This window comes from Brachycentrus maculatus, unplaced genomic scaffold (assembly GCF_059751285.1).
Source record: "Brachycentrus maculatus isolate JH-2025_06_01 unplaced genomic scaffold, ASM5975128v1 h1tg000039l, whole genome shotgun sequence".
Classification (NCBI taxonomy): domain Eukaryota; kingdom Metazoa; phylum Arthropoda; class Insecta; order Trichoptera; family Brachycentridae; genus Brachycentrus; species Brachycentrus maculatus.
In genome coordinates, this window is record NW_028280793.1 from 4,732,200 (window position 1) to 4,757,495 (window position 25,296).

At 32.6% G+C, this 25,296-nt stretch overlaps 2 protein-coding genes across 10 annotated transcripts in view; one reads left to right on the plus strand and one right to left on the minus strand.

Annotated features, from left to right (window-relative positions):
• Nucleotides 1-109: 109 nt before the first annotated feature.
• Nucleotides 110-8,713, minus strand: LOC148312541 (sphingosine-1-phosphate phosphatase 2-like). Its single transcript, XM_088277218.1, has 4 exons — nucleotides 8,089-8,713; nucleotides 6,195-6,445; nucleotides 1,862-2,034; nucleotides 110-654 (listed from the first exon to the last, which is right to left on the minus strand). The coding sequence occupies exons 1-4, from the start codon at nucleotides 8,543-8,545 to the stop codon at nucleotides 237-239; spliced, it is 1,299 nt and encodes a 432-aa protein (XP_088133344.1). The 5' UTR covers nucleotides 8,546-8,713; the 3' UTR covers nucleotides 110-236.
• Nucleotides 8,714-10,585: 1,872 nt separating this feature from the next.
• LOC148312542 (uncharacterized) overlaps nucleotides 10,586-25,296 on the plus strand; it is a 63,961-nt gene continuing 49,250 nt past the window's right edge. The window contains exons 1-2 of one of the 9 annotated variants that reach the window (XM_088277212.1): nucleotides 19,893-19,947; nucleotides 21,603-21,743. The gene's annotated coding sequence lies outside the window, so the exon portion shown is untranslated. Of the gene's footprint in view, nucleotides 10,747-11,768; nucleotides 12,485-19,892; nucleotides 19,948-20,178; nucleotides 21,356-21,602; nucleotides 21,744-25,296 lie in introns of those variants that run through there. The other 8 variants (XM_088277209.1, XM_088277211.1, XM_088277213.1 and 5 more) reach the window with 8 other exon arrangements.

Consider the following 25,296-nt stretch of genomic DNA (forward strand, 5'->3'; position numbering starts at 1 on the left):
ATGCAAATAAAAATAAATTATACCCTCGGGTTATACTCATAATATTGTACTTTTTGTCTTTGTATACTTATAATACTATCTTCTACAATAAATATATTTGATAATAATAATAAAATCAATCATAAGAAGGATTTAATTGAGAATTATTTGATACTGTATATGTTGAATTTTGTTGAGATAAAAATAAATAAATAATTAGTATAAATTCACAAAATAATACAATTTTATCATTAACATCATATTTCTGTATGAAAGGTTGGTCTCTCAATACCGACAAGTTTGAAAACATTAGGAAATAGTACGAGAGTATTGAGACCTATCATACTACATGAGAAATATTTATAACAAAGTTCGACAATGATCTTGTCTTTATTCTGTAAAGAATTCTCCGAGTTTCTCAGTTCATTTTTGTCTTTGCCTAAAAGGGCGCACACAAATGCGTAAGAAATTGATTTACCAATTGCTTTTGTAGCGATTACTCCGCAAAACCCTAATATCGTACGGAGTAGTGCATTTCCGACCATGTCATAAGATGGCCAGATGATTTCGTACGGAGGAGAAAGATTACTGGGCTGCATATGTCCTAACTGGTAATTGATCCACGCTCCAACGTGGATTCCCGCGCAAACACTCACAATCATAGTTGTGTCCCCTCTGGAATGTTATCTCTCAATTTAATAATACATTAAAACCACCGCACAATATTACATACATGTACAATATATACAGTGAAACCTGTATCTATCGTTCCTTGAATAATCATTTTCCCGGATGTCATTTATTTCTTCTACCCTGAATTCATTTCATACAAAAAAAGATCGCATTGATCATTTCTATCCACCATTTTACCGCATTCATTGTAATCACGCTGCATGTTTGATATATTTTGTCCGTTTTTTTTTCATTCTTCTCAATTTTGTTACATTCGACGACAATATTCCAAGATGTGGGATAGAAACTATCGAAAGCTTGTGTGACGCAAGGTTGACTTATATAGCAGAAGAGGTCAAATTTGATGAAGACGAGTCGCTGCATGTACCTTCATTTTCAGAAGCATCCATACTCTTTAAAAGATTGAAAACATTCTACTACGCACATTCAATAACTGATGCCAATTTTATTTCATTTGCATAGCCAAAAATATACTTTTGACTTACGGAAATAAAACAGTGAAAAAACAAACATCGAACGCAAATTATTTAAATGCAATAAAGTAAATATTTTTTGGCTCTGTTCAGCTTTGATTTGTTTTAAATAAATACATTTATATCTAAAACCTGTATTCTTTTTAGAATTTTAACCTACCAATGGTTATGCAGATTGGGAGCACAGTATCTTTACTCAATCGTATCTCCTTGTGTATTGGCTTCGCAATCCCGCATTCATTGTTTTCCCGCATTCATAGTTTATTTCAAAGTCCCTTTTAAAGTCCCTTTAAAAGCGATAGATAGAGGTTTCACTGTATACACATAATTTACTGAAGATGTATGAGGAAAATGTTTATTATTCTCTAAAATGTTTATTTGGTAGAATGCGTATTCACCTGTATTATCGGGATGAATATAATGTAATTACCATTGAAAAAGGTATAGTATAGTTATTTATTTTTTGGTTAAATTACTGTCGAGATATTTCCGTGATATTTAATATATCTTTAAAGAATGGACTAAATTCCGAGATATTTTTCTTTTTAAGAAGTTTAGATATTCTACAACATACCTCAAAGAACTTATTTGATATTACATCATCTAACTTCAAAATGAAAAGAACTAACACACAGCTCTCATCGCTTTTGTAAATAAAATCTATATTAAAAAATATACGATAAATTTTGTAAATAAAATCTATATAAGATGCTTACCTGGTAGGAGTCCATGAGTCACTGTTTGGGTAGTATATAATAACTAGTATGGACACAACCAGGACTACGATGGGAGACCACCATTGAGTGAGTAGTACAATGTCTAATTTGTCAACTAACGGTACAAGCGGAATCATCAACAAAACAGCTAATAGAATACCAGCCACAATGTCCTGAAAATAAAGAAAAATAACAGATTGATTCTGATAAATATTTTAACCGGATCCAGGCGGCTCGCATAACCGTATGTGTTTTCATAAAACATGCCCCATACGCGGCTGACATAACCGTATGTGTTTTTACTTTGCTCCAAGTTTTAAACCTCAGTTCAAATTGGAGGGATTTTTTCATGGTGTGGAACTTTGGATAAAATAATACGTCAATCCTTGGCCTTATGACATCTGTTGAAATATCTGACTAATAATTTGTAACATCACAAGGATAAATAAAATAACAGATCCCTGATTTTTCTTGAGGTCGGTAATTGCCATAATCATGCCCTATATCTGTCTCACTCTCGACGCTACGCATCGCCAGTGGGTAAGAGTGACACACGATGCGTGCTTTGATTTATTTATGTTACAATCTTATTTGTATATATTACGATATATTTCAAGAATAATGTGACACAAATATATTATAGAGTACCAAAAAGGCACAATGAATCCCATTGAACGTTTTTGTTTAGGAAAATAAATAGTTTCTTAACTTAATACATGATAAAAGTAATCATTTAAAAAACGGCAAAATACTGCCGCGCACGGGCGTCTCTTAGGAACAAAGTTAATGCGGTTAAAAGGTTAAATACAAATTTTCATAGGAAAAATTTAGACATCAACAAAAACAAGATTTTTGAATGACAACATTTGTGGTAAAATTACTTTTTACTATGGTTTAACGAGACCAAAAAAAACACTTTTTTGCTGCCGTATTTTGTCCCAATATTTATATATTACAGTAGAACCTCTCATAAAGAGCAAAAAAAAATAAAAACTTGTTCTTGCTTGCTCTCTTAACGAGTGATATTTCACATAACGAGTTACAGTGAAAGAGCAAGTCGTTTTTTCACAATATTCACTTGTGAGCCGGGACTTATGCGCCAGTCAAAGCAAAAAATATTATAAGTAAGACACTGGAACGAATTATGTTCGTTATGAGAGGTTCCACTGTATCTTCATTTACTTCACCTCCAATGAAACCAGTAATTGATCAGTAAATAAATAAGTTTTCAATGTCTTATTTCATTTATAAACACATAGCCACTGAAAATTAAAATTTAGATAATTTGGCTTATTTGAATAATAGACACTCTCGAAGGGTGAAAGCATCATCAAAGCAAAAAGAATAAGAAATCAAAAATTGTTAATATTAAAAATAAAATCACAATGAATCATTATATGCTTAAGATAAGAGAGAGCATGAGAATTGTTACATCACTATGCTGTACGAGAATTGTTAACTTATCTTGGGAGATTTACTGATTTATTATCTTTTTGCAGGAAATACTAATTTCATATCATTAATACCAGTTTTACTTCAAATTTCCACTACAGGTTTTTCCCATGAAATCTATTTGTGTAGATACTACATACCTGCTTAGTGTGTTATCTACAAAAAAATCAGATTATATCAGAAATGTCTACTGAAATTGCCGCATTAATTATTCAATAATATTATAAAACATAAAATTTTGAGTGTGTCCAAATACTTGTTCACAAAATCTGGATTATCTCCAATTACAGGAGTAATTTTCATATTATTTTTGACATCTCAACAAAGATGAAGAAAAATATGGAAGTCTGGGCATTTACGGGGCTGACGACCGTCATACGCTGGTTTAAGTGATCACTTTACACACGTGTAACATTCACCAATTCTACCCATTATTGACAACCACATCACTAAAATTCTAAAATTCGTCAGCCCCGTAAATGCCCAGACTTCCATATTTTTCTTCATCTTTGTTGAGATGTCAAAAATAATATGAAAATTACTCCTGTAATTGGAGATAATCCAGATTTTGTGAACAAGTATTTGGACACACTCAAAATGTTGTAAATAAATTATCTGGTCAAATTATAAGCTTAATAATAAAAATGAAAATGGTATTTTCTGGCGTTTCTCATGTGTGTGATTATAATCCAAGGTTTGGACCTCACATACTAATATAAGAGTTTCTGCTTAGTAAAAAAGCTTCTTTACATCTCACCAATAGATGTCTCTAGTGAAGTTCTAGTGATTCAAGAACAAGGTTTCCAAATTGGTTCATATATATATATATATATATATATATAGAACTTCCAAGAATTTTAGTGGTTGTCAATAATGGGTAGAATTGGTGAATGTTACACGTGTGTAAAGTGATCACTTAAACCAGCGTATGACGGTCGTCAGCCCCGTAAATGCCCAGACTTCCATATTTTTCTTCATCTTTGTTGAGATGTCAAAAATAATATGAAACATAAAATATGTCTAATGTTTTTTATATACTATTATGAATATGTTAATCTGAAAGGTTGCAGATGAAATATGTAAATGTTTATTTAAATGATCTTTTTAAATTAAATTAAATAAAAATACTAGATAAACTTTTTGCTTATACTCATATTTCATATTGTATTTGTGCTTATTGTTAAAAAATAATAATTGATTTCATATTATTTGAACACATAAAAATATTTTATTAACTTCAATTTTTTCTAAAACAAAAACTTGTATATTGTATTCCATCACAAATGTATACTTAAAATAAATAATAATACTTAAATAAATATAAAATAAGAAGCATTATAATATTTATTCTTCTTATTCAAACCCTTATCCGCGCCCGATGATGCATAGGGCACTGCAGCATATAAACGCAGTATTATCTTGATTGTTAACACATGAAGGAAAGGTGATCAGCCCTCCGCTTCAGGTACCAGTCCAGGGTAATATTAAATAAATATTAGAGTCAAACAACACTTGTATTTATTTGAACCCCCACCCTTAGAATCTAACCCGGGACCTCCAGTACGGTAGCCAAGCGTGCTGACCATTACACTACGGAGGCAGATTTTAATATTTAGATGAAATAAACTAGAATACACATTTTTTTATTAAACTGGAAAATATAATAATAAAAAAACATAGAATACATCATTTTTGCCGTTTTTGTCAATACTGAAAATATATAAGTAAAAAGACCATTGCAGCACAACGCTGTAGACAGAGCTTAGAGTGGTAAAACAACACGATTTTAATCCTTTTTAAATCATAGTAATTAAGAAAATTATAAACACAAAAAAGTAATCTTTTTGTGCTTGCATAATATATTTCACTTCTAGACTTTTTGAAATATCGCTCACTCCTTTCAAGAACGTCATAAATCAAAATACTTGATTTTTCAGGAGATCGTTTTTAAAGTTTGAAAATATGATACAATGTATTCAAAATAAATATCAAGCAACTTACTGAACTTTTTACTGTGCAACACATCTTTTTAGGTAAAACCTGAATGTTTTTTCTCCATTTGAAAAATATTTAGTATATTTAAAAAAAAAAATTAAACAATACATTTTCTTAAAAATGCAAAAACAACACTTTCTGCCCTGTAGCGGGTAAATATTAAGATAAAAATATGCCTCTTTTGCTGGGCATTCCGAAAACATGCGCAACTGAAAATTGACGATTTTTAATTTATGACGTTCTTGAAAGGAGTGAGCGATATGTTAAGAACAATTTGGACTTCAAACAAAAATTCTGATGAAAGATTGAGTTTATAAATAAAATTTCAGATTAATCAATAACCCAAACCTCCATTCGTAAATCGGATCATTTTTCATAATGATTTATTAATGTTCATAAATACGGCATACTTAACCCACGACCCATCGCATGTTAAAAATGTAATATGTAATAACTACAGTGAATCTACACTTATTTTACCTCTAGTTGTTATGTTGGCTAACTATATATAAATCAGAGGTAAAATAAATGACCGCCTCCGTGATTTTGTCCGCCTCCGTTGTGTAATGGTCAGCGTGTTTAGCTACCGTGCTGGAGGTCCCGGGTTCGATTCCCAGGGGGGCAGGTGAAAATAAATATTAGTGATTTAACACTGTAATATTTATTTAATATTACCCTGGACTGGTTTCTGAAGCGCAAGAGTGATCACCTTGCCTTCATGTAAGTAATGATCAAGATAACACTGCGTCAATTTGATGCAGTGCCCTATGCACCATTAGGTGCGGATAAGGGTTATAAATAAAAAAATAAATAAATGAACATAAATAAAATAAATATGAATATAAATAAATCAGAGGTAAAATAAATATGAACGGACAGTACTTACCAGAACACTGTGCATTCCCAAGTAAATCCGGCTGAGACAGATCAGCGAACACCATACAACAGCAAAAGTCAACCCCCATATAAAGGAATATTGATATCTATTCATGGTGTAGACCAAAATAGAGAATGGTATTGAAACTGCCACCACAGCGTGGGTGGAGGGCATGCCATACTCCAGGACCCATTTCTTTTGCAATTTTTGTACAGGGGGGCCGGGCCTTGGCATTTTGATTTTGTCTTTTAAACCTTGACCTGAAAAGAGAAATAGTAAAAAATTACCGCAGTGCTTCATAATTTTTTTTATCAAACTAAAAAGAAACATTCCGTGAGATTCAGGCTAAGTATTTGTTAAGTCCGCCTCCGTAGTGTAATGGTCAGCATGCTCGGACACCGTACTGGAGGGCCTCGGGTTCGATATCCAGGGGGGGTCAAATAAATATGAATGATTTTTTCACTGAGTGAGTATTAAGTATGATAATATTAAGTATTAAGTATTTCAATAAGTATTAAGTATGTACTTTCTTTTCTCTAATATTTAACAGAGGAGATGTGCCTTTAAATAAATTCCGTTGTATTTTTTTTATTTAAAATCCATTTATTAATGATAAATAACCCTAAGCCTGAACAACCTTTGATATCCAGAATTTACTTCATCTCGATATTAAACAAATATTACATAAATCTTAATTAGTTTTATAATCAGTGTTATCAAGAAAGGGTAGCGAATGATTAAATGAGGGTAAGTTTTGATTGTTGATAAAGATGAAATTACGAACAAATAAGATTTTATTTTCTTGGATTTTATGGATTAAAAAAATAATATATATTCACTTGACAATGTATCATATGACCAAATATTTCGTTCATATATTCTGATTGTCAAACAGCACCACATGAGGTAGGGGATAAAAAAAAGCTTTAAATCTCCACACACATTTTTCCACCAGATTACTAAACCTCCACTAAACCAAAAACCAAATGCCGCCTATACAATGCCTGCATTGCTCCTGTTCTCTTATACGGCTGTGAAACATGGCACCTTACAAGGGCCCAGAGCAGCCGTGTACTAAGCTTTGAGAATAGGTGTTTGCGGAGAATCTTAGGCGTGCGGTGGTTTGACTTTGTGAGGAATGAAGAGATAAGGCGTAGGACGCAGCAAATCTTGGTCACAACTGTCATCAAGAAAAGGCGATTCAGTTGGCTTGGCCATGTACTCCGCATGCCTCCTGAGAGCCTTAATCAAGCTTGCCTCTTTTACAAGGCATCAGGTTCGCGCCGCCCAGGACGACCACTGCTGACAATTCGTCGGCAGTTCTCGTCAGAACTTCGGGACGCGGATCTGACTTGGGAGGATGCAAGGGAGCTGGCAGCCGACAGAAAAGCCTGGAGACAGTTTGTGGACTCCATATGCTCCACCTAGGGAGCGGATATGGTTATATATTACTAAACCTCAAAGCTTAGACCATAATATGAGCAGTTGATAACAAATATATCAATGTTCCTACAAAAAAATCACCTTGCAAAATACTCAATAACACCATGAATACCAGGGCTGGGAGTCCATTTGGAAGTAAACTCTTCAACTTAGTAGTGCAGATAATTTTACCTTTATTTCTATTCAGTAAAAACAAACATTTGTCAATTTCTTTTTTTTCGTACCATAAACATCCTGACAGACGACCTGTTTCAAAATGTCAAAGTAGTTAGAAACAAAAGCGAAATTAAAGTTATCTACACTAGATAATTAAAATATAAATTTCTGTGTGTAATCGATGCCCTATGGAGCATAAAAACATATATTGTTATAAAACTGTCCTCTTGAGTTAGTAAAAGTATTTTTTACATGCCAAAAAAAATGTAAGCATTGTATAACTTGCAAAATAAATATAGCTTACCTATATACATTGCAATGGTCCATACTAAGACGACCCGTCTTCCAACTGCTCCATCGATATTCCAGAACCAAAAAGGGATAAATGTAGCATAAAAAATTTCATCCCCTAAAGAAGTGCAAATAAGGAAGAAATAGAACCAGAACTGATTTGTAACTCTGCACGAATTTTCATCTATATCTGAATCGGTAGACACTTCATTTTCACTGTTCAAATGAGAATTTGTTTTTGGGGAAGAAATTTTCGAGGAATCATCATAATTTTTTCTACGCGTTACGCCCAAATGATTATCATTTAGCTTCTCTTTTTCTGAAGATTTTTGGGAAAAACTAAGAGAGTTTTTCCTATTGTAACTTAGAGTTTCCTTGCTGCAATAACGCACTCCAAAAAAGTTTTGAACTTTTATTACCAAATTTGGATCACCCAAATATTCAATTGACGACGTTAACATTTCGCTCATAAAGTTGATACTATTAACAAATAACTAAAATGACAATTGTCAAACTCCCTCGCCCACTTCCGAGATTTTTATTTTGAATTTTGACACTTTGACAGCACGCGGACCGCGGAAAGAAGAAGTTTGATTGCAGCCGACAGTGCATGGTCGGTAACAAAGATTATGGTCGGTAACTATTATAGTTGCCACAGTCCACTAATGATTTTCCTCATAATTTAATAGTTGGGTGTAAATTCTTAAAAGCCAATATAATTTTGTTTTTTAGGGAATATATTGTACGTTTGTTAAAAATAAAAAACGTTATAAAAAATATTATCTTACGCTTTATATATAATTATGTTTTTTTTATTTCTTTCATTAATATTATGAAGATTTTTTTCACCCAAGATATCCGATCCGATTTTATAGTTTTAACATAAATATATTTGTTTTCTTTTGTACCGGGATTCAAATTATTATTATGCATCTTTTCTAAGCACATGTTTTCTTTTCTGTCAATCTATAAAATGTATTTAAATATTCTTTGCTTGAAAGAAAAAGTTATACAATTATGTTTTTTTTTATAATGTGGAATCGTTATGTTAATCGTTATTTTATTTAGATTTGATTATAATAATATGATAGTATTACTTTTGTGTAATTATTCATTTTTTATTATTTTATTCAAATTGAATTGTGAAAACCAAAGCCAAATAAAAAACCTAAAAGTGGGGTAGTTTATATAAACGGGCTACACTGTCTTAAATGTGGCGCCCTCACTGTTTCTAAATAGTGGTTATTAGAAAAAAGGAACGTAGTAGTATAAAGTGTACCCCAAATTTAAGTACCCAGTACCTACGTAACGAACAAAGGAATAGACGGGGAAAAAATTGAATGTTCTCTCATCGTTGAATTGTAAATTATTTTTATTTTAACTAAATAAACGTATCTAATACAAATATTAAATTTGTTGGGAGTTCTACTGTTGCTATTCAGATAGTGATAAACATTTCAGAAATGTTTCATAAATAATAAAAGGGTAATGCTTACAACAATATAAACCGTTGACGTATAGTTTGTTTGCAAAAACTGCGCTTTAAAAATTATTATATTATTTCCATGCATTAATCATGCAAATAATACAAGATTATGATAGGTCTGACAAATGTGATAAACTTCAAATTATTGTAAGCACCATCGGATTTAACTCAATAACAATCGAAAAACTAGAATTGTAATTAACTTCCTATTTAATCCAAATTATGTTTAAACGAGAATTTTATGAGTCTCCGAAAAAAACAGTAATTTTTAAACAAAACATTGAATGTGTTAAAATTTGTGCACACAAATATTGGATTTTACTGCTCAAAGGAACTGTTATCAAGGTTTTATTGATATTTTAAGAAGTTGTCGAGATGTGGACATAGAAGTGAGAGTGTTTAAAGAGAATGCATCATTGACTGGTTTAAGTGGTACATTATTATAATTTTTGTAATATTAACCATTCCATTGAGAATCATATTACTTAAATTTCTAACGTTGTATATTGTTTACTCAATGTATGTATCGAGTTAGTATTTTAAAAGCAACGATTTGAATCACGTAAGCGCCCTTAAGGTAGTATTTTACGACAATGGCATTATTAAATTTTTTTTTTGGAAGATGGAAGAGGCGAAGAATATTTGCAAAGACAGGGTGGTATGGAGTTCTATTCTCTCTGACTACTCCTGCGGGGGAGCGGCATGATGGTTGGTTAATTAGTTAGTTTATTATCACCTTGTGCCTTCTACTACAATTTCTACAAACAATATTTACAATCATAATTCAACTTAAATATTTAATAATAGTCAAACACTTTTAAAAATTTAATTTTGTTCCCGATGCATAATACCGATGCACATTATAATACCATTTATAAAAAAAAACGCGGTTCTTATTTGTGTTGTTTGGTTGGTCGACCTTCTTGTAGTTCATATTTTATCCGCAAGGGTTTCATATTATTATGTTGGCTACTTTGAAGCGTCGTAAAATGTTCTGCCCAATGAAATTGCAGTAAAAATCCCTGTCTTCTTCAACAAAGTTTGAAATCAAGTCGGGGTGGGGTATCCGCCATATTGAGCCGTGTGCGCGCTTTAATCGAGTGAGTCTGTTCTTGTTTTAAAAGTGTTGTGCGTTCTTTTTTATATTGTTTTGTGGTTATATCTCGGATTATAATTAATAATAAGGTAAATAAAATATTTTAATTTATTTTTGATCCTAAGTATGTTTTGCTTTATACTTAAAACAATTTTAAAACTGAGACAACAACTTCGAAGCCGGCTTTATATTTATTTGTTTTTGTGATCTTTTTTATGTTTCTATTTTTCATAATTAACGGTGGAATATATTTTATTTCGTATATTCTTCATTTTTTATTTTATGGTAATTGTGGTGTATCCAGCTACCTTCGTTAAAATGTCAATTGAATATTTCGAATTCGCACGTTTTGTCGGTCTCCGTTTGCATGGTATGTGTATTGAATTATCTTTAAATAAAAATTGTTATTAAATGTTAAGATTCGGTGACGGTTTATTTAAATTTAAACGATTGTATCTGGAGGTTACGATAAAACGTAATAAGTTATTATTTTAATTCATATTTTTATCGTTATAAAAACGGTTACTTCTCAGTTATTACGCTTTTGTCCCACAGTGGTTTATCGCATTATTGGTCACGAACGGTAAGCACATTGTTGCACAGATTTTAAATACATATTTATATACATAGGTTTTATTTTTTGATTTTTTCTCTCTATATAATAATATACTGTAAAATATATCCGTAATTATGATTACATATTAGTATTAACACGGATTTTTTTGTATGAACATTGATTTGTCAATTTTCAAATTAGGTGGGTATAACCTTATTCTTCCAATATTATTATATTTTAAATGTATGTAAATTTTAAAGTATAGAGATGTAGAGTTTTTTTATACGAATAATTTATTTAATTTTATTTTGAATGCAAAATGTAACTATTTAAAACTGTCAGCTATAATCCTACATTTGAAATAAATGTCACGCTGTGAAAATATATTATTGCGCACCCTGTCAATATAATTATGAACGCCTTGCTCATATAATATCTGTTTTTCTTCTTCATGTTTATTACCACAATCTGTATTCTGAATACAATTCCGATAGTTTCCTATTCGTCTGACTAATGCGCGTTTATGCATACAAATCGTGGAACAAAGAAGGCTCTAGAAATAAGCTGGACAGTCGGAAGAACTTGGTGTTTTTAAACTAATTGAGTACATATTATACGCCTTTAAATTTCCCGATTGAATTGAATAAAAACAGATATCTACTAGCAACTGCATCGGTGCGGTCTGAAAAATTGAAAAATGCCGGTCCATTTGTCGGTTTCTTTTCCAAATGGTTTAATATTTTGCCATGATCTTAACGCCTTTATATATTATATTCTGATAAATTTGGTGTATTCCTTTCTTTTTTATTTGCTAATTTCTGACTTTTGTCTTTTAAATTATTGTTTGCTACTAATAGTAGCTACCCTTATTTCTTATTTCCATTTCCGTGAAAGGTGAGACCACCCGCATGTAGATTATTTCAAATAAAATCGAATTGATCATACGACAACTTAATGTATAATGTTGTAATTTTTCATTCACAAATAATTGGGGGTTATTTTGCTTTCTACCTCTTATTATCAAAAAGCATGCTCTTAGATTCTTAAGTCCTGGGTTTTTAAAGAAAAGGACTGTACATCTAGCCGAGGGTATCAAGAGCACGTAAAATCTCCAATCGGATCATTTGTAAGCAAATATCTAATATTTAAATGGCATATTATGCGGAAATTAGTTTACGCTAAGAATCATGGCTACATGAAAGATATATGGAAAATACCCTCAATTCAATCAATAAAACCGCCCTGTGCTGTGGCGAATTCACCGTAGACGAGTGAGTAATAAATAATAAATAAATTTGGATAATTTATAAAGCGCCATTTTCGTAAAATGCTATCTGAAGGGTGCTTTATATACAGTAGCGAGCACTCAAATGTTTCCAGAAAATATCAGTTTTTTTAAATAAAAATAAAATTGTGATTTCTTAATGGATTTTTAGTTCATATTATTGAACAAGACTGATTAAAGATGATATACCAAAAAAAATCAAACCACACTTTTTTTTTCATATATCATTTTTAAACAGTGTTGTTGAATAATTTGAACTGAAAATCTATCAAGAAATCACAACAATTTATTTTTTATTTAAAAAAAAAAACTGCTCACTACTGTATTATGTATTTGATTTTAATGCTTAGAAATATTCTCATCTCTATTATAATGCTGCTGCATTTCCTTCTCTTATCTCGCTGTACTGCACCTTTCTCCAAGCCTACGCGAGCTCGAACGGTCTCGATCAAGGAACGCCTCCGATGTGCACTTTGCACAGATTAATCATCCTATTCTGCGAGTTATGAGTAACTCCACTTTGTCACGTTTCTCGCAATGCGATTAGCACTTTGGCCAATGATTCTTCATCAGGCAACTAACCTATATTAATAATACATTTTCCAAGTATAATAAATATTACGTTTCATAGAACTCCACTATTCGTACCAAATTCTTTCCGGTAGTGTTTGGATTGCGAGTTGTACTTCAATATATTTAAAAAAAATATTGTTGACAATCATTGTCTCTGACTCTACTACTGTAATATTGAGATACTGTAATACTGAGATACTGTAATATTGAGATGATCGTCCAAATACTACGGTAATATACGAACTTTTCTTCGAAAATGTTGGACGAATGCCGAATTTTACAAATGTATCTAAGAACGAATATCGGAGTTCCGCAAGGAAGAAAGTGCAACTATTATTCAATCGAGTAACAGAAAGTTCATGTGGAATAGACACGAATAACCCAATCCATATTTCGCCAAAGAACCGGTTTGGTAACGGCATCGGCACTATCTAGTAATGTACCTAGGTCATCCTGTTTCAAACGTACTCGTAATGCAACGCGATTTTGTATCTGCTGAAGCGGTGCAATTGGCATCTAGTTCGCATAAAACTGTCGCCTTTTCAATATTATAGTAATTTCAAATGTATTGCACCAATGGTTTGTCAATCTATTGTATTTCGCGTATTTTCGGGGCATTGTTCCGTATTTATTAAAATATCTGTCAGTATCGTAGTCATACAGGAGAAAGTGACCAAGTGCATGGTTTTTACAAAAACGTAATAATTGAGTATTTGATATCTTACTAGCTTAATATTGCCCTGAAAAAATCCCAAAGGTTTTTAAACTTGGAAGTATAATATATTAACTTGGTAAAAATGGCTAACTGCATTGATGTTTATTCTCTTGCCAAGCAAAAGTGACTTAAATGGCCCTCCTGAACATTTTATATTTTGTTAGTTGGTCACTTTCTCCTGTACGACTACAATATGATTATTAATGATCTGAATAGTTGTTTACCAGAGCTTCAAAAAGATAAAACAGGATTTATTTAACAAAAAATATTAATAATCATTGGAAAGGTATTATATAAGTGATGTATAGGACGTTCCATGAAGATCACCGGGAGAAGTAGATAACTCCAAAGTCTAGCGAATTACTTTGCATAGAAAATGATAAAAAATGTGAAGGAAAATTAGTCTTCATGAACTTAGCAAAGTGACCATGTTCATAAAGATAAACGGAACTGTCTGCATTGTAGAGTTCGAGAAATAAAAGATAATGCGGACAGCCGTTTGTTTATGAGGATTCTTAAGAAAGCCGTTTTTAATTTCTTCCTGATGATCCCGTCTTCTGCCCAAATGTGTTTTTGCGTACCTAAGGAGTCCAATTTAATGTGATGTTTAGTTTTTATATTAGTTTTTGACACCTCAACATAGATGAAAGAGAATATGAAAATCTAGGCATTTAAAGGGCTTACGACCGCCATAGGCTGGTTTTACTCCTAATTGGAGGTAATCCAGATTTATGGACAAGTATTTGAACACACTCAAAATGTTGTATGTTTAGTTTTAGCCGGTCATTTCTTGCTGTCCGACCGACTGCGTGGGGTGCGCGCCTGCCCGAAGAAGGAATACCCAGAAAGTCCACAAGTTCATCGCCTGTGCCCGTAGTCGCGTAGCCCCTCGCGTTGGCAGCTAGTACAATAGTTATCAGCGTGCGTGACTTGAACTCCGTCGCCAGAATGTCGGTGCAATATATCGGTGTAATTGACCTTCGTTTTTGTGCTACAAGCAATTTGTAAATGCACTATTTAGATCCGGTTTCTCAACGTGAATCGTTTCCCTTTTCAATAAATAAATTTGTAACAAATTTACCATGGAAAATCACTGTCGGTTAAAATTACCTTTTCGCACTTTTTTGTATTACACTTTTTTTCCAACTAGACCACTTTTTCCTTTCAACATCGATCATACCGTGTCGGGCTGTGGTCCCGTGGTCAGTGTCGTGGACTCTTAAGTCTGAGTTTCTTGATTCGAACCCACTTTACCACAATTTGATACCTATTTCTAATAATGAGCTGCTTAGGCTCACAGGAATACAATGAAATTGAAATATTTGTGTAAATAATAAAAGAACAAATATTTCTCCTTTCCTTTAAAAAAATATTTATGAGTATGATTTCTATAAATAATACTCATTGTCAAAAAGCGGTGCGCGAATTTTGCATACGCAGACCTCCGGCCCGAGCAGTAAAAGCAGTAATCGTTGGGCGCGCAAGGGACTCCCAATTGTAAATTTGACGCCTAATTTTTATCGGTTATAGGATGTCGTATCATATAGATCATAGCCTATATGTTTGGCAATGTATCTAACTGATTGTACGTAGAGTTTTGAATGAATTATTTTAAATGACAATCCCGTTGCGGAACTGGCATCGCGTGTTTGATTCCCGTTACGAGAGAAATGCAAAAACGGGGTTTTCTTAAATTATAGGTCTTTCAACACCCTAGGTGTTGTGACGTGTTTCTCATTACTTCCTTTCTCGTCGTTTCCTTCCCACCCCCTGTCGCTGACAGCCGCTAGTACGGAAGCTTCGTGCGCTATTCCTTTACAAAAAAAAGTTTGCGCTTTGCAAATTTACCATCTTTATTTTACAAACCATTTATTTTAGTTTTATCTTCCATGTTAATACAAATATGAATAACAATCATTCTGCAATGCATTGTGTTCGAGTATGACCTTGTGTGCTGGTTTTCAAATGCAAAAATATAATTCACAGGGTGCAAGCATGAATGGGCGTGAGAACTATCTTTAGCTTGAAACTCTGCAACTAACGGAAGCTAATTAAGGTTTCCTTCGGATTACTTTATAATAAAATTATCCGACCGTTCTTCTGGCCCTTGTTCGCAACCAGTGGGGCATAGGACGCTGCTTCGGATAGACGCGGTGTTACCTTGACCGTCAATTATATAAAAGCAAGTTGATTAGTCCTGGGTTTCAGTACCTCGGATCTAGGAGTAGAATATATTTTACAGGATACAGATGATGTAAATGAAGAGCGCGGGGCGAAGGATATTACTGATATATAGAAACGTAAATGTAGGAGGAACAATAAGTAGCAACATGAGAATAGCAGCAACGGTTAGGGCAAGGGTAAGTTGGACAAGGAACGAGTCCCTGGAGAAAAACCCAATAGTTATTCAGGGCAATTCTATACAACCTTCCTCAATGTAAAAAGTTAAATTAAAGGTTTTATAATACGAGTATAAATTGTAAATACATAGTTACTTATTAATATGTTTAAAATTTAAAATTAAACCCGTGCTGTTTATTGCAAAAAATTATGTAAAAAAAATTGCAGATTTCCATCTGAGGTCATCGGTATTTTTTACTTATATGTGTTTGTGGTTTAAGTTTTAAAATATAATTTTAGACTTGAGACATAAACACTTGGGAATTAAAAACAAATAGAAACGAACACGCGATAGTGCCTTGTATTTATTATTATTATTGTATGTAAAAAATGCGTTTTTTAATACAGGTTTATTTTTTCGTGTAAAAAGCTTATTTCACACTTAAGTTAATAAAGTTTTATTAAATTCTGCTTAATGTTTGAAACCCTTTTCTGCTGAAAGAAATAAGAAAACTCTTGCTTAAGCATTGTAAGATGTATCATTCATTTCTCACTCAATTCAGATCAAATAACGGTTTTGCGATTAATATAAATCGTAATGTAAAAATATAATATCGTTTTCTCAATAACTATAAGTTCAACTAATGTATTGTAGGTTTTTAATAATATAAACACCCTTTGCGGGTCCTGTACCTACTCTATAAAGATTTGTATCTACTAATTACGCAGTGTTGTAGAATATCTTCAACATGATTATATTACATGTGTACATTTATAAGGCAAATGATGTGGAATGCTGATTGGCAGGTTACTTACTACATACAATTTTTTTTTCCAGATTTATTATTCCATACAAGTATGTATTGTTAAGATACCAACATATATGTATATCTGTCATTTTGTTTATTTTTTATTTTATTTTTATAATTACTGTTTACGGATTGTGAAAAATAAACGTTAGGTACTATTTATTAGATATATTTGTACTAAGTATTCCCTCTCCAAGGACAAGAGCTAAGTCTCTTTTTTGGAGAAGCACAGCGTAACTAGTACATATAAGAAAATTTATAAGTAGAAATGTCCAGTAAATAATTAAAATGTAATATATTTTGGAATAATATTAAACAAATAAAAAAGTCAGCAATTAAAAGATTTTCTTGTTTCAACTATGCACGAGCATGTATTATATACATATTTTTAAAATAGTTTATTTTCCTCAAGTTCAGCATTATTTGTACTATGGTAATAATGCTGAATGTTCTAAAAATTCGTGCGATGACTAAGAAATGCCGTATTCAAATGATTTTTTTTGTGAAATGTCAATTTGGTGGTTTATGGTCTGCTCTATCGTTGATATCCGTGTCATTTCAGAGCGGCACACTTTCAGTTTCATATTGTACTAACACTCCCATCGCTCTTATCAAAACCACTAAGTATTATACGGCTCTTGACATACAATAAGTAATTAATAATAATCAACCACAGTCGATGAATGCTTTTGCGAGCTGTGAGTAACGTTGCCCAAACGTAAACATGTTATCATTCCATAACATTCCATGGCTTTGAATCACCGTAACAAAAGAGACATTATTTTGCCGTCGTCACACGTACGCAGGTGCAGGGTTATTACTTTCCAACTGATGGGTCGCTAAAAATGACGATTATTACTGCCGATTCAACAACGTACGACATAATACGTGTTCAATACTGAAATTATGTAGCGCAGTATTGGCAAATAATAATTTCACTCTGTATTCAAGTGAGCCTTAAAATATTCATGCAGCTAAATATCTGCTCAATTGATTTTAATTGTCTGAAAAGAAATAGAGCAATAGCCCCCAGTTATTTAAAGTTGTCACCTAATTAAGATCTCCTATAATAGTGACTGATATCGCATGTAGATAAGTTAATATCAACCAACTAGTCGTCATTTTCTTATGAGAATATCGCTGCACATTTCTCTATAAAAATGCTTTAAATATACAGCGGAACCTCTCATAACGAGCACCTCTCATAACGAGTAATTCGCATAACGAGCAAAAAATCTGAAAAAGTTGTTCCCTTAACGAGTTACAAAGAATAGGCAAGCCCTCTTTTCACGACATTCAATTGTGAGCCGGGACTTCCGCGCCAGTAAAAACAAAACATGTTCGCTTAACGAGTAAGATTCTGGAACGAATTGTACTCGTTATGAGAGGTTCCACTGTAAATCATGCTGGATGTTTTTTTTTGTTTGACAACGGGGTTTCGATGTATCGGCCAATAACGATCGCGATTTTGACCCACTTCCCTTTGTTGAATCGATCCAAAACATAATGCACTTAGTATTTCCATTTTTTGAGGTTGTAGTGGAAAAAAAATTGGTCGAGGTCCTCCCAAAATCCGTACACGTCAAACTGCAGCTGCGCTTTCACGTTTGCCTGCGCGTAAGTCCCCCTGTTTTTTTTTTAACGCAGTAGATTTATTTTACCGTTTGGCGGTCGATGATAAGCCAAATACGATACATAATAATATGTTACAATTAAATATTTGGTTTATATTTATAAATAAACCCTAGATATATTTAAAAATATATATTTTCTCTTTCAGAAATTATTGACTCTCATTATACTATACCTTCTTTACTTTATCCAAAAAAAATGATACGAATCAATAACCAGTTTCAAAATTCCAATCGTTAAAAATAAGAGTCCAGAAGTACAGTAAAGGTTGTTTATATATGTAGATATAACATTCAGAATCGACCCATTGGTCAGCCTACTACTCATATTCCTTTGCGAATGTTATTCATAATATTGTTACAGAAAGTTTTTTTATGTAACTTAGATTACCACCATTTTACAGTAATTTTTGTGTTTTTAATTGAATGATTGTAATTAAATTTTTTTATTTTATAATATATTTTAGATTTTTAATAAATTAATTGTTAACGTTAACAATTTTATTTTATTTACATAGGTACAACTCATATATTAGTTCTCACAGCTCAGTTAAAATAATTTTTTTGTTGACGTGTGTTTTGAAGTGGATAAAAGGCCTTAAAAGTGTATTTAAAACAAATCGTAATGAATACTGCTGATATTGGTGTTTTCTAAATAATATTTTATTCCATCGGAATTTCGCTATTGTTATAACTCCGTTATGTTATCTAATGATATACGACTTGCTGAATGCTCTGAATGTTTTCCTTATCAATATTTTAAGGATAAGAATATACTTTTAAAGTGCTTTATAATGTATTTGCGAGTCTAAAGAATGCATTTAAATATTCACTCTCATAATCCTGTCGGTAAAAATAAAACATTTATTAGGATTCTTCACATATTATGTAAAACAGGAAGTTGTCTATCTCTTTTATGATAGCTGGCATTTGATTGTCACTATGGTTTGTTATGAGTATCTACAATAATATTTATCAGTTTTGTAACAATGCATAAAAAATGCTTTACAGTTGGTAGGATATGACTTTCGTTGGAATTGTTCACTTTTCCACGGGGAATAGAAAGCCTATTCATCCCGATTGTACTCTATTTGATGTACCAAATATTTGTCTGGACCCGTTAATAATCGTTACTGTCCACAATATTAAACATTAAACATCATTATCATTAATTTGTTTTTGACATCAATATCGTGTCAATTATTTGTGATTGTTATTAGTATTCTAACATTCCTGGGTAGGTACAGCCGTACAATACTACGTGAGTAATTATACGTATATTAGTAATCGTTCAGTTGACGCTTAAATGACGCATTAGACCTCTTCGTGTGTAACTGTCATTCGTATAATGTAGATGTATTTTAAATTTATATGTATTTATGTATACTTCAACCCCTTTTCTCAAAAAAATACGACATAACATCATCCTCCATTTCACTACTTCGACTTACTTGATTATGTGTTTTGTTACACGTGAATGAAAGTTTGTCTCTACGCTCGCTGACTGACTGACTACTCATTCATTTAAAACGAAGCTTCTGGTTAGGGGACATAAAAACAAAGTGTCTACTCGAGGTGACGAGTGTCACAGTAGCTAAGTGCCGTTGTGTGCAGTTTGTATGAGTGTTGTTCTAGGGACAATACAGCCCTGTTTTTCTTTTCTACCTGTTCGTTATACGGAAGTATGTACCGGCTTAAAATGCAGAATAGAGACGTGCTCGCGTTCGCCTTTCTGGCGTGATAAAATTGTCCCGAGGTGGATTCGAGCGCATTTAGTGTGCTCTGCGCAGATAAATACGGCCTTGTCATCATTGTGGAATTTTTGAGGTTTGAATGCACCGCTTACGGTCCCTATCTTAACAATTTTTGTCAGCGTTTAGTTCTTAACTTGTCGGCAATCTCGCGCGACGTGTTATTCCATGGCGGTTACATATATGTTATTATAGCAAAATCTATTCGATCCTTTCAAAGTTTTTAGTTATATTTTATGGTCAGTGTAAGTGTGTTTATAAGAATTTTAATATCCCTTTGCTTTTAAAATTTTCTGCAAGCCATAAAATCGCATATTTTTAAACATGAAACTCCTTGTTTTAATACTTAGATATCACAAGTGTACCTAACGTTATTGTTATTTTTTATCTTATCTACGAAATATACGCACGTATTCTTAGTGCATAATTTAAATTCCTTGTGACATTTAACAATAGCCCGTTAAATGTTTGTATGCATTGCACTTCAAAATGTGTTTCCATTAATGGTGTTCGTTTGTACCAGCAACTCCTCTGGTTGCAATATTGTTTGTGTTGTACGTAGTCCCCACGTACAAATGTACCACCTGCCGCCTTAATGTGTTTTTATTTGTTGTTGATAAGAACAATTGTCCTAAGAATATGTTGTGCTAGCTAGTTTATTAGCTCTATTTTTTTGTTTTACTTTCTTTAGTTTTCAGCATTTCAGTATTAGATTCAGTTTTCAGTATTGTATTGGACCGTATTCCTTAGAATAAACTATGTTAGTTTTTCAATAGATAATCCAATTTTTTAAAAGTAATTAATAATTCCTTTATATGTTCTATAAGAATTTAGATTTTTAATCCTAAATAAATGGTGTGTTTTAAATACTACCCGTGTTGCTGCCCGTTCAGAAAGTTTTTTAAAAAAAAAAGATTAATTCACAAGTCTTTTTTTTTTTTCACCATCCTGTCCTGTAACATGTTTTTTAATGAAAACATTTTTTAATATCTTTTATATCAGAGACTTATGAAGAAACAAGTAAGCACATGTCGGTTAGTGATATTTCAATTTTATTTTGATTATTTTTCAAAATTATTTATGTGTGAATTGAATACATATTTTTTATTTGCTGCTTGGGACTGTACCCATAACTTAATGTACATATTTCCTCGTGTATTATGATTATCCGCACCATTACGCTCCTATCTGTAATATAATTTCAGTACACCTCTTACAGTTTTACGATTACGGTTGTTAAATTCCTTTTAAAAACGTGTAAGGTAATAATCATTTCTGTTAGTAGTATTCTAACTGGATTCTTCGTTTTCTGACTTATCATTACAGTGTTCAGTGTTTCGGGTATCACGGGTATTTAAGTGAATCTCCTTTGTGTATTCTACTTGCAGTGGATACAAATTACAATTTTGTCGACTCACGCTGAAGGGTTAGTGAACTCGTCATTTGGAACCATCTCTTCATTTCTCATGCGTTCAACACGCAACTATTCCATGAAATCTGTATGTAATTACTGTCGAAAAAACATTGTTGGACATCAAGGTATCAACTAAGTCTCCATGACTGGAAATATTTAGGAAACCTTCAATTTGCCTGCCAACTGTGCTCATGGCACCGTAGAGAACCTCGTGTTTTCGTGTTACGCGTTTAACTAAGATGCTTTTAAGTTGTAACATTTTTTTAAAGTTTACAGTGTGTCCTAAAAACACGAATAATCCTGAAACTAGCGGTACACCTAATTAACATTTTGTTTTAATTTCTGACCACAAAATTGATGCTTTAACCCCTTAAATGCTGAGTGCCACTTTATCGGCACGCCACTTTATGTCTAAGTGCTGTGTGCCGATATATAGGCTTGGCCATAAAAAAAACTGCTCGTGTGCTAATCCGATATTAATTCAAGTCGTCATGATGCAGGGAAAACTTGTCTATATCACCTATATATTTTTAATTGAAAAAAAACGACTATGAACTTTTTTTCGTGGTTTTATGCAAGCGTAATGTGACACAGTGTTTAACGCAGTGCTTTACTTTTCCGTGTATTATTAACACTTTTCGTTGAAATTTGAAAAATCAATTGCTGCACCTAGAGGGTTAATCGTGAAAAATATATTGGTAATTTCTGATATTTCAATTTAGTGACTTTGTATTCATATTTCTGTTTGCGAAAATTGCAAAACGACCCAAAATATTTACATCATAATTGGTGGAACATGAGTCAAAAGCGTATTGATAACGTCTGTTTTAAAAAAAGAAATAAGCACTCACCCTTGACTTAATTAAATTTGGCTTTATTCTTCACGAGGTTGAAGGTAATTTCATAGTCATTAGTCATTAGAGATCTCAACAATACTGACAGTATAACAATCGTAATTAAGCCAACCAAATCCTTTGATCTGTATCTATCCCTTGATTGCCGGTGTAATTTACATGTCTATTCATTCAAATATCAAAGAGGGAAGCTGGAATAATTGATAGGCATTTAAATATTCTCAACGTGGAAAGTCATTACTGTAATTTTACAAACATCTTGTCATGTTTTGGCTATCCACGTTTTAAACCAATAAATCTCGATGGAAAATGTGCGACGTACTCCATTTTTGTTTATAAATTCATGTATTTAAATTTATTACACATGCATGTAACAATTTTTTTTATTTTTTCAACGGGCCTTTAAATGTTATTTAAAAAAAAGGTTTGGTGGTCGGTCCTCTAGGATTCTTATGCCGCGTTGAAAAGTTTGTTTCTACAAGCATTCAAAGCAATTCCTGCTTCCAATATCAATAAAAGCCTTAAATAATTAATAAAAGCCTTGAAACCTGTGTATTTTGGAACATTTCGAGAAAGCTGAAATGAAACCAATCATTAAAAGTAGAATAAAATCATTCATCAGTAACCACAGACCAATATCCCTTTTGTAATGTTTCTTAACTAACTAACCATCACGCCGCTTCCCCGCAGGGGTAGGCAGAGAGAATCGAACGCCACACCACTCTGTCTTTGCAAACATTCTTCGCCTCTTCTACATTCATGCATCTCCTCATACATACCCGACGATTGTTACGACTCCTGCCGCTTTCAAGTATTTGACATACCTGATTGTGCCAAGTTTTCCTCGGTCTTCCTCTGCTCTCTATGGATCTATAATTTTATCTCTGTGCTTATTTACGTATTTCATATTCTTTATTTGAATTTATTTTATGTTATTGGTAACTCCTGGATATATATTTTGAAATTAAAAGGAAATGGACGTCTCGTCACGGTTCTGCTTAGTGAGGCGTTCATGAAAAACAATACAGTGAAAAGTAGTAAATAAATGAATTTTTCTCTATGCAGTTTTAACTTAACAGATAAATCGTACGTTTGCTTACAGTCCGTAATTATGATCAACGATTTATATCATAATGACGTTTAAATAATGCATTTTTACCAGAGGGTGTGTGTGGCCTTTCGATTTATTATTTCATAAATCTTGTATCGTCAAACATTTGGAGAAAAAAACTTGCTTAGCTCAGGTATTGTTATATTATTAATAATTATACTATTAGGTCAAGTCTTAGAGGATTTATACGAGAGGTGAAAGTTGTAAAAAAAATATCAACCTTTAATATTAAAGTCTTACACAATCCGTAACAGTGAGTAGCTATAGTTAGCGGTACGGTGGCCATAATATAAAATGTTTTACAGTTTGTATTGCTGGATTGTGAAGTTTCGCGGTGCGGCGTAGTCGAGTTTGATTTACGAGCCCGTTATGAGCCATTCTGGCCTTACTTACGATTACCATGATTTACTGCCTCGTCCGGGGAGGCCTCTAATCCCGAGCCCTTACAAGCGGACGTGCAAGGGACTACACATTTTTTTATTCCATCTATCTACCATACTCTGGTGTTCCTTCACAAATTGAAAATTTATTCCGGCTCTTTCCGTTGTACTTTCTTTAGTCGGTGAACTTTTTCTGAGAATTAATCCGGAAATGCGAGAGAGCTTCGATATGTGTAATCTTTAATATTTATTTATTGTATAGTATTAAGTTTAAACCGTATATGCATAGTATTTCTTATTGGTAAAATAAATACATGCATTTGTAATATAAAATTAACAGAGCAGTTAGTTGAGACAATAAAACGTTGTAGGATGTGATGTTGTCAGGTTTTTGCTTTAAATCTGAAAATACGCAACTTACAAACCAACATGTTTTAGTTAGGAGTAAAAAACGCCTCGAACAAATTTTAAATAAAAAACATGCTTGAACATACATTATTTTTTCACGTAGGGAATTTAGAAAATAAAATCTACTGTTTTTTAATCATCAGCTTCGTAGTTTACAGAACTGAATAAATTTTTCATGGAATTTAAATTAAAAATTCTTCACCATTCGTTGAAAAAATCTCGAGAATTTTCAAAGAATTTCAGCCGTCACTTCTAATTTACGGTACGATAGGTTATCAGGATAAAAGGGGTAAAACGTCCACTGGAACGGAATCTGCGCTTTGTGTCCTAGTCCTCCCCCCCAGGGTACACGAGCACTCCACCGCGCTACTCTCCTCTCGACAAGCCTGCTGCTGTACTAACCTACATATACATCTAGCACAACCCTTGAATACATTTATTCCTCTATCCTCTCTCCTTCTTGGCTCCTGGGAATGAACATACTATACTTTTCACCGTGATTTATTACAGAGCTGTATGTGATGATTTTAAAGGGTTTTTGGCAATAATACGATAAGCCGTTCGGCATTTGATCAAAGATTTAGGAGGATGAAATGATTTATATAATTTTATCAGCAACTTATACTCGCGGAGTGTATTTATTAATGGATTTTAAATAACAACGGATTGTCGTAATTATTATTTTATTTATTTAATGTAAAATAATCAATATAATAAATTATTAAGTTTAACTACAATTCAAGCCAGGTTCCTAAATAAAGTCTGCGAAAAGTTTTACAGTTAAAAAAATAATCAATAAATATCGCTTTCAC